Consider the following 14,146-nt stretch of genomic DNA (forward strand, 5'->3'; position numbering starts at 1 on the left):
CAGTTCTTAACGCCATGAGCATCTGCTGCCCGGGTGGTCCTGGTCTGGTAATAGTGATGGAACCTGATAGCAAATCGGGCCAGAGTAGGCAAGGGAAGGCATTTAATTCCACCACCCCCACGACGCTCTGCTGAAGATCTGAGGGAACAGCTCTCTTTTGAAACAAGGGTTTGTTTTGAAGAGATATTTTTCACTTACAGAAAATCTACAGAATTTTACCAGAAGCAAATATCAACTTCAGAAGAGAGATTTTCCCTCTGCCAAAAGCAAGGAAAGAATGTGTTATCGGATTCTAAGTAGGGTCTCAATTAATGTTCTGATCTCATTACTTATTACCTTCATTCCAAGCTGAGATGCATTCCTGTGAATATGTGGTGTTTGACCAGATCCAGGGAACAATCGATACGATTAAACATCATAGAACTCATGGGAGGAAAATCATTTTGAACATTGAGAGGCAAAACATCTCCCTTTGAAAATGCAACCTTAAGGCAACCTCCCCGCTTAAAAAGTACATCCTTGCTGTAATTCCGCTAGTGCATGGGAACTTTATTGTATTCCCTCTGGGCAATTTTTTTTTAAGAACATATTGATTATGCTTTGTGAACATGTCAAAACCTAACTGAGGAAGCCGTCCTAAATAGAGGCATTTCACCGATCCATTTCACTCTGCCTACGAGGAAGCAGAAGTCACAGCATCCGGATCTTGTTCCCTTTAGGAGCTGCTTCTACCACCCAATTTCTTCTGTACCCCTAAGGAGTTTGCTGCATTCAGATGCTCCCTTTCTCCAGGGCCAGTCTTGAAATAGGGTTTTATAGTCATTCCAATTAGCTTCTCTGTGTGGGGTGGAGACATCACCATCTCCCAGATTGCATCAGGAGATGAGAGTTTTCAGAGTTACAGGGTAAGTTTAAACTTCCCAGCTCAGTCCTCTCTATCCAAGCTAGAGATTCTAGAACATGGTGGAGGACATTTGGGAGCTGGGTGGGTCAACTGCTCACCCATATTTTCAGACTCTTTGTAGCCTAACCTCTGTTGCCTTCAAGAGCAGCATGGATCATCATGGTAGGCATCAGTAAAAATGTCAAAAGGAATAGAAGATGGTTCGATGAAGGAAATTTTCCTTTCCTTTGCTTTTTACCTTTCCCCATAATAATTATCAGTCAAGAGTAGAAAAATCTGCTACCAGTCTTTGTTCTTTTTTTCCCAGAGGAGAAAAAAAAAAGATTTTATATTTTCTCACTAAAATACCATCAGCTGAAGTTTTACCATGGATGGCTTTTAATTCTCTTAAATATGAGTGCACAAACATCCTTCCTCAGAACATATGCAGCTGCATTCATAAAAAATGCAGGCCTTTATATGATGTCAAAAGCACCATCAGGCTCCAACTACTCTTTATCAGCTCGCTCTTGGGGCTTTACAGAGGTTATCCTTATTACAAAAAGTGGGAAATGCATTATCTCTTGCCGCTTTGTTGACTCCAATAGTTGACTCGATAAGGCTTTACCCATCCTGCATTTGTCTCTCTCTCTCTCATGGTCAACAATCCTCTATTTGCTTTTTGCATCACATAACAATTACCAAATGTAGGTGTTGTGCTTTAGGACCCTTCACAGGAGGAAGGTGATGTTACATGCTGGGACTGCATTATCTGAGGGTATATATTGTCCAGACCTTTGGTCTGGTTTGGGTTCTATTGATTCTTTTTATCTAATACAAAGAGCTGGAATTATCTCCAGTTTCCTTAAGTAAAATTGCCCATTGATCTATCTCTTGTTTCCACTCACTAAAACATCAACATACTTTACTAAGGGATAGGATTTTGACTGGAAACCAAGTTCACTTTAAAAACTGGATCTATGTTTTGAAAAAATGGAAGCCAACAATTATTTTCTTATTTCAATCCTGGAAGCCAAAATTTCCTATCATTCTTGAACTTGAGCAGATTGAATGTTCATGTTTGCAGACCTTCCTCTAAAACTGTAATCTGATAAGCTTGCTCACCAGCGACATTAGGTGTTTTTTTTTTAACATTCCTTTTAAAATTATTCTTAATCAATTTACTGAAAAAGGGATTTGCAACTTGGCAACTTGTTCATTATTTTGTAAACCTTCCTAAATCTTAAACGTGCCTTAGTTTTGTCAGGCTTGCCTTAATTTGGATATTGTAATATTTTCTTTCTCATGGTCAAAATTGTTTTTGCTTTTTCCTGAAGGTCTCTCATGCTACCGTGTGTCTCATATAATAAGGCTGGGTCTTATTTTTTTTGGAGCCCCGAAAAAATGGCTAGGCCGTCTTTTCGGGGGTGACTTAATTCCCCCCCCCCTTGCATCTTTGGGTGGGCGGCGACGGCTTGGATGTTGACCTCGGCGTTGGTGGGGCACTTCGTATCGGGGTCAACGCAGGCAGCACCATATCCGGGTGTGCAACAAAAGTACTTCCTAACGGCAAGCCCCCCCTGCCATTTCCCCCCCATTTCACATGTTTTAATATAGGTCTTAATTTGGGGGGAGGGGTTTAATTTCATTTCATGCCTATAAAACATGCTGGGACTTCCTATTGGGGGAGGCCGTATTGTTGGAGAAACAGGGTATTTTAAAGTCACCAAGAAACATGATCCTCCTTTTATACTAGATAGTTGCTTATGCTACAAGGACAAAACTCTATATTTTAAAATTCTGTGATGAAAATTGTCTCAAGCTACCAAGGCAGAAAAGTACACCCAATATGCATTCTCTCCTCTATAATTCACTGAAATTGCTAAACAACAATTAAGGAAGATCCTATCTTACTCCCCACACCTTGTTCAGAAACAAATTAAATCATATTTTCATTGCCAGTAATTGCCAGAGCACAAACTGATATTTAGGAAAAAAGCCTTGGACGGCATAACCATTCTTGGCAAGCTGGGAACCTACAAGAGAAGCATGGAAATAACATGGGAATGGGAGCAGGAATGATGCAGCACCTGAGACTATGGCTTGCTACAGATATAATCTAGATTGCAATATTTTCTGAATCCCATTTGTACAACATTCAACATAAGTATGCATCACCGTAAGCTTTAGAGTCAGTTCCAGCTCTTGGGACAGGTGGTCAAAAGTTCTGGTTTATAGCATTAATTTTTAACATTTCTTTTATTAAACTCAAATGAAAATAATTTTAACCCTCAAAGAGCTACTAAATTGTTACCTCCATTTCAACTCTTTACCACTATCCCAACAGAACTATTTCAGTTTTCTGTTTATTTATCTGTTAATTACAGCTCTGGCTTTTTTCAGGGGCATTTGTAAGGGAATGTAAGGATTGTCCTCTCTTACCTGACAGATGTCACACACGACTGCTGAATTGATAACACATGTTGCAGACAGATAGCTTTATAACCCTGGGCTCTGCTTGGCTCAGAATTAATCCCTGACAGTGATCTTTGAGACACCACTCCCTCCTTGCCTTAATGCCACTACACTGATCCTGTTGCTTCTCCGCTTGGTTGACGTTCCAGAGGCATTTCGGTTGTGCTTTTTGGATCAGAGCCCTAACTTAGTTGATGATTTGGCCCAGGACTCTGGGACTTTATCAGTGTCAATACAGATGGATGAAGGTGACCAAACTTGAGACGCTGCCAGTCCCCCCCACCCCCATACTTTTAAAGAAGATACAGGCACTGTGCTAGAAGGGGCCATCCAGATGACATTTCCCCCTGATAACCAATAACAGATAATCAGAGTTGGAAGGGACCTTGTAGGTCATCTAGTCCAACCCCCACCCCCACCCATGCAGGAGACCCTACACCATTTCTGACAAATGGTAGTCCAATCTCAACATAAATCAACTTAGAAAATAACACAAAACTCAGAGTTCCACGAACCATCCACATTGTTTATTAATATGTCCTGAGTTGCAGATTTTGGATTGAAAGGATAAAGTGACCTTTTGGAAATTCATTTGGCCCTTGTCAATAACTCTTAAAGCAGCCATGTCTTTTCCCGGATAATGTAGCTCAGTGGCCCCCAATCCCTTTAGGCACCAGGGGCTGCTTCCAAGGAGAGAGGGTATTCCATGGACTGGAGGGGGTGTGGTTTCGCATGCTGCCTGCATGCCGTGAATGGGGCTTCGTTTGTTTGCACGGCCCAGTTTCTGGCATGTTGTAGCCCAGTGCTGGTCCACCAACCCGAGGTTGAGGACCCCTGATGTTTATTCTGGGAACTATCAATGTTTACACTTTGTGGTTGTCAGAGGTGGGTGACATCTATTCCTTCCACCACTCCTCACAAAATCCTTTCAATTGGTTTAATTGCCATGACAAAAAAAAAGGAGAAAAGGGAAAGATTTGAATTATTCTCCAATGCATTCCACAGTCTGTCGTTTGGGGAGGGAAAGTCCACTTTGTTTAACAATTAAGCTAAAGAATTCTATGGTTGCAATATGACAGTAAATGAAGTGGTATTACTGCTGCAAATGAACAAGAGCACACAGCCAAGGAACTTGAGGAACCTTATAATCAAATAAATAAAATAACATAAAAAAATAAATAAAATAAGTTGGGTTCTCTCAGAGCTGGCATTTTAGACAACCATTCAGAGAGACAAGTTTGTACAGCTTCTGTGCAAGGCTGGACTTCCTCAGATTTAATTGAAAAGCTAAATACTCTCATGAAGTATTTGGAAATAAAATATTTTAGGGCAGTGGTTCTCAACCTCGGCAACTTTAAGATGTAAGGACTACAACTCCCACAGTGCTCCAGTCAGCATGCTGGCTGGTGAATTCTGGGAGTCAAAGTCAGTACCCCTTAAAAGTTACTGAGGTTGATAAACACATTCCCACCCTCAACCCTCCTCCACCCCCAAATCTCTTAGTTAAACATTTATGACTGGTTATTTTTCGGTAATATACAGCCAAGAAAAAACCTCTTTGTATGAAGATCTATTCTCTGATATGAAAGAGGAAAATGGGAAATGATTTCAGAACCAAACCGCAATTCTTCTCAAGAAAAGGTCACATACTCCATATTACATAATTTGTGTAATGGAAAAGAACAAATGTATTGTTGACTTCCTGGTCAAATTACGTGTCCATGATAGAAACCAGAGAAACTAATTAGATGTGGCATGTTGTTATGATAATCTGCACTTGTGGTTCTGGCAACTCTCCAATAGAAGAGTCAGAGTTGAAGAAGATAATAATTCAGGAGTATCTGAATGGGTACATAGTATTAAGCTTTTATTGCCTATAGTGTAACACCTTCATTCTCCACAACACAAGTATGCTCTTTCATACTGCACAGTAGCTTTCATTACTGTATTCACCTTTGTGACTTGGATGTATTCACCCTCCCAACATAAGTAAACTTCATTAGCTTAGCCTGTTCAGAGGTGGTTAAGACTGTAGTACTCTCTTGATGAAAAAGAAATAAATTCATGGTCAAAGTAGGAGTGGTGAGAAATAAAATGCAGAACACCAGTTTTAATTTCTTTCTTTTTGCACTTCTTTTTTCATTTTGATTTTAGCTGTAATATGCTACAACAATAGCTGTAATATGCTATTGTGCAACAACAATTTCTTGTTACAGTAAATTCAAGGAGATAACCATCAAAGTTGACTTTGGCTACAAATCTTATTTTCTCCTTGTTTTTTTAAAAAATAATTCTAAAGCCAAATCAAAACAGGTCCTTGAGAGAAATATAATTTGCTAAAGCACCCAGAAATGCATTTGGTTTAGAGCAGAATGTATTTATCCTTCTGTAAAGGGTATGGATATAATGATTTAAATATTTAGTTTGTTTCATACGGGAAATTCTTTCAGTCCAAAGAATCAACAAAAATAAATTGTAAAAAAGCAAAGAGAAGTTTATCCCCCAAGGCATCTTTTTGAAGTAAATATGCGAATGATCCCTATTTAAATAGCAAGAACCTCAGTAGATGTGGGTAATATCAACAATATACACCGCTGCAATGTGTCAAGAACCTTGGCCTGGGGAAAAAGGACTCCTTTAAAAGGGAGGTTTGGAAATTCCTGGAAATTTCTTCTTTCTTCATTGGTGAGATGGGACATGCAAATATCCTGGAAGAGTCAGATGAACTGAGGTTCTTTGTACAGGTACTTCTCAACATACAGCCATCAATTTAGTGACTGTTCTAAGTTACAATGGCACTGAAAAAATGTGACTTACAACCAGTCCTCACACTTGTGACTGCCACAACACCCCCACGGTCACATGATCAAAATTCAGGCACTTGGCAACAAGCATATATTTATGATGGTTGCAACATCCTGGGGTCACGTGATTGCCATTTGCTTCCTTCCCAGTCAGCTTCTGACAAGCAAAGCCAATGGGGGGAAACCTGATTTGCTTAACGACTTCATGCATCTGCAGTGATTTGCTTAACACTTATGACAAAAAAGGTCATAAAATCAAGCAAAACTCACTTAACAGCTGCTTTGCTTAGCAACAGAAATTCTGATCCCAATTGGAATCATAAGTTGAGGAATACCTGTATGGAATACCTAATTTTAGGTATTCCAAAATTAGGAATACCTAATTTTGACACCTTGACTATTACTTCAGCAGGATCCCCAGTTAAAGCAGCAAACTGACATGGATTTACTGGGGGCCATGTTGCTTATACATTGAGAGAAAAATCCCAATCTTACAGCTCCTTGCTGGATATATAGAGCTATAAAAATACACCAGCAATGGAGAAAAAAACCTCTATGACTGTAGCTTCACACACACACACACACACACACACACAAACACACACACACACAGAGTTACCAGATGCAGGCGTTTGTTTTGGGGGTAAAACGTTTGCTAGAGAGGAGGAGGAAAATAGACTCAAATTAAAAAAAAATATTAAAAAAAACTTACTTTCATGTGTGTTTCAAAGACAGCATCCAGTGCCAAATCAAATTTCAACTAAGGCCAAGTTCAAAAATATGTCTGATTCCACCCTGCTAATACAATAGACACTCCAGGAAGAGTATCAATACAACTCTGTTAGAATATATAAATACATGAGGTTGCCAAAATGTGTAATTGTTCTAGCATTAGAAAGTATACAAAGCTGTTTTGGGTCCCAGGCTTGTTAGACTGGGAATATATGACAAAGCAAATAAGATCCTAGAACTCAGTTACAAATGCGCTGACTTAATTTAGTAGTGAGAATACCCTTGTCCCAGCACAATACTTGCCACTTACTGCTGGCTCATGAGGAGATAAGATATAGACATTCAACAAGACCAACCTAACACACAACCTGAAAAAAAGTCTGCAAGAAAAGGTCCCTCCATTTTTCTGCCTTGAGCTTTATCGGGAAAGGCTGCATAACATCGCCTCATGCCACAGTCCAAATGCATCATGGACAGCTAGAAAATAAGATCAGCATCACAACAATGGGAACATAAGAACCGTAAAAATAACCATAGAAATTTCTCTTCTCTCTGATTACAAAGATACAAAAATGTATAAAACCCTTCCCGCGCCCACATCTTGCAGCCATCCCACCCTGTCGTGTTTGCACAGAGTACAGAAAAATGGTTTTGGAAAGGAAGATTTCAGTTGGTCCAGTTTGGAGATGCTATTTTGCCCATGGTGTGGTAGCTTCCCTCCTTCCCATCAGGGTGTCCCTTTGAATGGGGAGAGGGGCCCTGTAGCACCCAGACACCTTTTTTCCACAGTCCAGTGAGTGCATCGTGCTGATTCTCATCCCACCAAATTCTCCACCACTGAATGCTGGAGGAGAGCATAGTTGGTCTCTGCTTGCACAAAGCCTCTCTTCTTTCTTTCTTGTAGGCCCTCTGAGGGATCCTGGTCCTCTGCTGGAAGTGCCTGGTCCTGCAGTGCCCCTTGGTTCTTCTCACAGCAGCTGGGCCCCTCAGGAATGACCCTCACTTCTTGTTAATCTTCTCAGGGGAAAAAACAAAAACAAAAGGCATAACTGAGGCAGCCACTTCTCTTGAGGAAATAAAAACAACAACAACATTGCATTCAGAATCAATTATAGCGATTAATGAGGATGCAGAAATACCCTTCCACTCCCATGAACCCAATGTGGTGACAAACATGGTGGGAAGATAATAAACAGAACTAAAGAGGAATTAAATAAGCATGCTGTGGGAACATGACCCGGGCCACTAATTCTTCTCCAAACCACACCTCAAAATAAGACAAAAGCATTACATTGTGCATTGTCAATGTGACTTGAATTACAGTCAGATGGGCTGAAATGCACAATAGCTTCATATACTGTGGGGCATAAGCTGATATTTTTCTTATCTCATGGTCAAATGGAAGGACAGCCTTTCTCCAATCACATCTACCATTCCATCAGGCAGAAGAGGCATGCTCTATCTGCCTATCTGCCAGGGACTGTTGTCTAGCAGGGTCAAGAAAGACTTTTCTACCATGGCATCCCTGCCACCCCCAAGAAAATCATCCCCTGAGACATTCTGAAAATTGGTTTTGCCACCCGGAGATCTGGGAATAAGGGAGATAAATCTGGTTGTATTGTTGGTTATTCATAGAATAGCTCAGCTATGAATTTTGCTGCTTGGTTTTTATTTTCTTCAATCATTATATTTACATTATTTTGGTGTTTTATTTTGTTTTGTAATTCTTTCTGAGCCATCCAGAACCATATATTGGAGAAGGGCAGCTACAGGAAGTTATTGAATGACAACCATAATTGGGATCAGAATTGTGATTATTAAATGATGGGTCATAAAGTGAAACATCATGTGACTACATCAATTAACAATCACTTAGAAATAGCAATAGCACTTACACTTATATACCGCTTCACAATGCTTTACAGCGCTCTCAAAGCAGTTTACAGAGTCAGCATATTGACCCCAACAATCTGGGTCCTCATTTTACCCACCTTGGAAGCATGGAAGGCTGAGTCAACCTTGAGCCTGGTGGGATTCGATCTGCCAAATTGCAATCAGCCTGCAGTCAGCAAAGAAGCCTGCAGTACTGCACTCTAACCACTACACCACTGTGGCTCATTCCACTTAGCAAGTGGAACCCAATTTTATTGGTCATTAGCTGAGATCCCCACCCCAATCCAAGCCATTTCAGGCCAGCCCCAAGACTCAGTAGGGTAAGGGACTGCCTTCCCTCCAACTCCCTCCACCCACCAACTTCTTCCCCCAATGTGCCCTTTTGGCTTCCCTGCATCCTGTCTTGCCCAGTCCCAGCCACCACTGCCACCCTGCATTCTGAAAAATGGGGGAGCCAACTCCCTGCAGCCAACTTGCCATAGTCAACTCACCACAGCCAACTCACTATCGGACAACTCCTCATGGCCAACTCGCCGCAAGACAACTCATCGCAGGACAATTTAACAATTCGATTTAATTATTTAAAATAAATAAACAAATATTTTAATTTTTGTCATTCACATTTCATTCTGTCCCTCCTTTTGCATCCTTTCTTTAACGATTCTATTCCACCATTTCTTTGATATTAGTGTATCTCTTTTCCTACAGAAAACTGTCCTGCGGTGAGTTGACTGTGACGAGTTGTTCTATGGTAAGTTGTTTGTGGCAAGTTGGCTGCAGAAAATTGTCATAGATCCCTGCCAGCCTGGGTAACAAGATGGCAGAGCTGAGCTGGGGCAGTGGGACACAGAGTGGCACAAAAGGGCACTGATGGTGTGTGTGTGTGTGTGGGGGGAGATAGGTGGGCAGGGCGGGGGAGTTGCGGCGCCCCCTGTGGACATAAGAATGGGCAGGTGGCCAAGTGGCCACATTTTGATTGTTTGGACATATGGGCATTATAATGGCTGTAACTTCGGGCACAGGTTGTAATTCCCTTCATTCAGTACGGTAGTAACTTAGGTTGCTGAATGAATGATTGTAAGTAGAGCACTACCTGTAAATTGAATGAATGAATAAATAAATAATCAAGTGTTCAAGCTGCTTTTAGTTAATTTACAACCATAAACATAAACAGGTAGGTCTCAGAATTCTCCCAGGGCACTTTAAGATTCTAAGGGTGAATGGTCTATTTTAATTTATCAGTGCAATTTACTATCAATGTGTATGCTGGATTCCTTTCTAGTATTTGTTGCCAACTGCCTTTGGCATAGCTACAGTATATTAGTTTGAGGACATTTTAAAATGTGGCTATAGATCTACACAGGAGGTGAATTGAGGTTTTATGGATCAGCCAGCAGCGTTATTGAGCACCTTCCATTGTGCCAGGTCACAAAGATTTGAAGACAAAGCAAATGATATGATAGCCACAAGATAGAAAGATTGGGATTTAGGGATCCACATGGAGATAAAGAAACATCTAGTAATGTCCCATGTATGCATCCCTTAAAGGGGTCTCTAGGAACCGTAGGTAGCAGTGATGGAGTTTAGCATTTCACTAATTATAATTTTCCGTATTCTCTAGAGGAAGCTATGACAGATATAGTGAATTATAAAGAAGTTGACATTTACTCTGTATAGTTTGGTAAGTGCTACTAGTGACTGCAGATTGAAAATACCCACCAGCAACTAAGCTAAGTCATTTTTCATTTCTTTGTTTTTATTCTATTTATGTCACTTTATTGATATTGGCCACCAAATTGTATCATTTTCTGAAGGACCTTCAAAGGGAAACTTGGCAGTAGCACTCTTCTTATCTCTCCCCAGGATGACCTTTAAATGACATTACATTATGTGGTTTAATTTTTTTTACTACCGGTTCCGTGGGTGTGGCTTGGAGGACATGGCAGGGGAAGGATACTGTAAAATCTCCAGTCAGAGGTGGTATTTGCCGGTTCTCTGGACTACTCAAAATTTTCACTACCGGTTCTCCAGAACTGGTCAGAACCTGCTGAATATCACCTCTGTCTAGTATGTTCTGGCGGGAGTAATTAGATTGCATCCATAAAGTGGAATACTATAGAAGTAATGGCAGCAAAGAAAAAAAAAATTAGTGCTGCTATGCACTCCTTTGCATAATTTTGCAGCAAGCATCTGAGGAAGCATCTCACCCCAATGGGATTAGTCCACCTCACTCCGACCACTGAAAGAGACCTACTAAGAGGCCCTCCTCATGTACTGAGGAATTCCATTGGACAGGGTGAAAGAAAAGAGACTTTTCAGCGGTGGTCCCAACCTTGTGGAATACGGTATAACTGGAGGAGAGGATTGCTCCCATCCTTTTGGCCTTCTGGAAGGGTATTAAAACTTGATTTTGGAGGTTGGCTTGGGGCCCTGAAAGCAGTGCTTGCTGCTGAAGGGGTTTTTCGAGGTAAAAAGACCTTGTTCCTGTACTGTCTCTTGGTTTTAATCTTTTTCATAGTTTTAAAATTCTAAATTGCTTTTTTATTTATCTTTTTATGATCTGTAACCTGCCTGGAGTTCACTTATTGGGGAGATGGGCGGCATATCAATTTACATAAATACATAAAACTTAATAGATCTTGTGCTGAAAGCTACCCAGCGAGAACTTTCAGTCAAATCCTGGTATGCGTTAGGCCTCATGATCATGGTGAACTTTAACTATGATCGGCATACTGAATACAGGACAGAGAGAGACCTATGATAAAACCAAAGACTTCTTCAAATGCAATTACCTTTGCAAGTCCTTCAAGCAGAACTTAAGCTTCTTCTAATTCAGCATGTCTTTTCTTCAATAGGCGGGTTTAAATTTCTAAACATACTCATTTTACTTGGGTAGTCAGTAGAGGGGTAACACTTACTCAGAATCTGGTGACAGCTCGGAAATGCTGTGGGATGTTGCAGACCGAGGTGGTGAAGTGCATGGCATGGAAGGTGTAGAAGATGCCTGTGCCACAGAAGGGGTGGGGGTAGTCTGTGGGCCTGAGGGAGTACTGGATGACTGCACTGATGACAAAGCCGAAGAGTTAAAAGAGGCTAGGATAGAAGAAAGGATGTCTAATTGTTCTGTGGAAGGGTGACGGCTAGGGATTGCTTCTAGATTTTCTCTAGAAGATGGTCTTCTGGAGAGAAGTTCAAGATTTTCTCTAGATGGTTGCTGCCTAGAAAGAGGCTCAATATTTTCCCAAGGATCCTGCCTGCCAGGCACTATGTCCAGATGCTCTCTTGAAGTATGCCTAGCTGATGTTAGTTGGTCCCTTGAAGGTTGCCCTCTAAAAAGCAGATCCAACTGTTCTCGAGAAGTATCTCGGGCTGGCAAGGTGTCCATTCGATCTCTAGAGGCCTGCCTAAGGGGCATTGTATTAAGCCATTCTCTAGAGATTTCTCTTACTGCCCCACCGCAGTCTAGCTGTTCTCGTGACCCAAATCTACAGGGTAAAGAATCCAGATGGTCTCTAGATGTCTGCCTTCTGGGTAGAGTGTTCCTGTGATCTCTTGGATCACATTCAGTAGCTATTTCACCTACTTTTTCTCTAGACCCATGCCTGCTGGGTATGCTTGCAAGGTGTTCTCTAGATCCATGTTGATCGAGGATTGTGTCCAGGGGCTCCCTTGACCCAGGCCTGTTCATAATGGCATCCAATTGTTCCCGGGACCTGTGCCTGCTTGCCATATTTTCTAGGCATTCTCCAGAGGTGTTTCTGCTCAGCTGATCTCTGGATATCTGCCTTCTCATCAACAGATCAAGCTGCTCCCGGGACGAGTAACGACTTGCTGGCTGTGAGAGGCTGCCTGTTCCTGAATAGATTCTGCCATAAGAAGCAGCCGGGACTGCCCTGTGGCCCAAGGTGGAGGTTTTGTACCAGGAAAGATCATTGGTCATTCTGCCCACAGATGAAAGGCCTTGCAAAGCTGGAGGGTACTGGAGGCGATTCTTCAGGATGCCTACATAACAGAGTAGAAGAAAGTGAGAAGTTGAAGGCCCTCTCCCCTTGGAATTATTTCCAGGTTTTTTTTGTGTGTGTTGATGTGATACACATCCTTGCAACAACTCTTTCTCTCCCATTTCTGTAACAGCACTCTTTTCCTCCTTATTCTGGATCAACTTTAGTCTGAAATGCATACATGTTTTTCACTGATTTATACTTCTCCCTCCCCCTCCTCCTCTTTCTCTCTTTCTGCTTTGCCCAATCCTTGACACCACTGTCAGTCCCACTAACTTTTTCTGATTCTTGTTATCAGGCTCAACCTTGTTTGGAACAGTTGCTTTTCCCAAGCAGTCCAGTTCTCTCGTCCATTCAAACCCTTCTTTAAGACCTCCCGATTCAAACCAATATCTATTCCTTTGCTTCTTTTCCTTAAAAAAAAACAAAGGTGAAGGAGGAAGGAAGGGAAGGGAAAGGATAGGATTCATTCAGGGGTGGGATTCGATTGTTTTTACTACCGGTTCTGTGGGCGTGGCTTGGTGGGCGTGGCAGGGGAAGGATATTGTAAAATCTCCAGTTAGAGGTGGGACTTTGCAAACTACGCAAAATTTTCGCTACTGGTTCTCCAGAACTGGTCAGAACCTGTTGAATACCCACCTCTGGATTCATTGAGGATTTTACTCCACTAGTCATTTCTGACTATAGGGGATGGCACTCGTCTCCCACTGAAGGTGAAAAGGGGAAAAAACAATAAACCTACCCTGATTTCTTCCCACGACCTGATGAATAAATGACTGTTGCTGTTTTGCTTTAGTATCTCAGTAAACATAAAACTATTTATTCAGCCATTTTACATGCAAAAACATGATTTTTTTAAAAAAAACACCAGAGCAAATATTTATTAAGGAAGGAAGGAAGGAAGGAAGGAAGGAAGGAAGGAAGGAAGGAAGGAAGGAAGGAAGGAAGGAGGGAAGGAAGGAAGGGACAGTAACATGATGATTCAGATTCTAGATTCTAGCAACTTGACATAAGAAATTTAAGAAAGCAAGACAAAGTGGGGAGAATCTTGGTGGCTATTTCCATATCTGAGAAAACGTTATTCTGGAGCTTCAAGCTATAAGGAAGAGTGTTTTTCACAATAATGCAGTTCAGAATTAAAGCTCATATACCAACTGGTGGCCGTATCCATTTCTGGGGAGGTACCAGTATGGACTTTCCCTTAAGTAAAACTAATGTGCCAGTGGATCTGAAGGGCTGATGGAGTGCCATCTGTTCTGCATCCATGGGCCCCTGAGAAGGGGAATATCTAAGCATTATTCTGCAAGACCCCAAGTGACTACAGGTAGTCCTTATTTAGTAAATTTTGTTTATTAACA

At 41.4% G+C, this 14,146-nt stretch overlaps 1 protein-coding gene across 1 annotated transcript in view; it reads right to left on the reverse strand.

The window, feature by feature from the left end:
• The window catches only part of CELSR3 (cadherin EGF LAG seven-pass G-type receptor 3), a 147,951-nt gene that overhangs the window by 32,460 nt on the left and 101,345 nt on the right, over positions 1-14,146 (reverse strand). The window contains exons 35-37 of the mRNA XM_087954169.1: positions 11,706-12,789; positions 8,410-8,482; positions 337-361 (exon numbers count right to left, since the gene is read on the reverse strand). Coding sequence (XP_087810295.1) covers positions 337-361; positions 8,410-8,482; positions 11,706-12,789 — 1,182 coding nt within the window. The remainder of the gene's footprint in view (positions 1-336; positions 362-8,409; positions 8,483-11,705; positions 12,790-14,146) is intronic.

This window comes from Notechis scutatus, chromosome 2, assembly GCF_049901735.1.
Source record: "Notechis scutatus isolate UNSWTSFEM ecotype Mainland chromosome 2, rNotScu1.2, whole genome shotgun sequence".
Lineage (NCBI taxonomy): Eukaryota > Metazoa > Chordata > Lepidosauria > Squamata > Elapidae > Notechis > Notechis scutatus.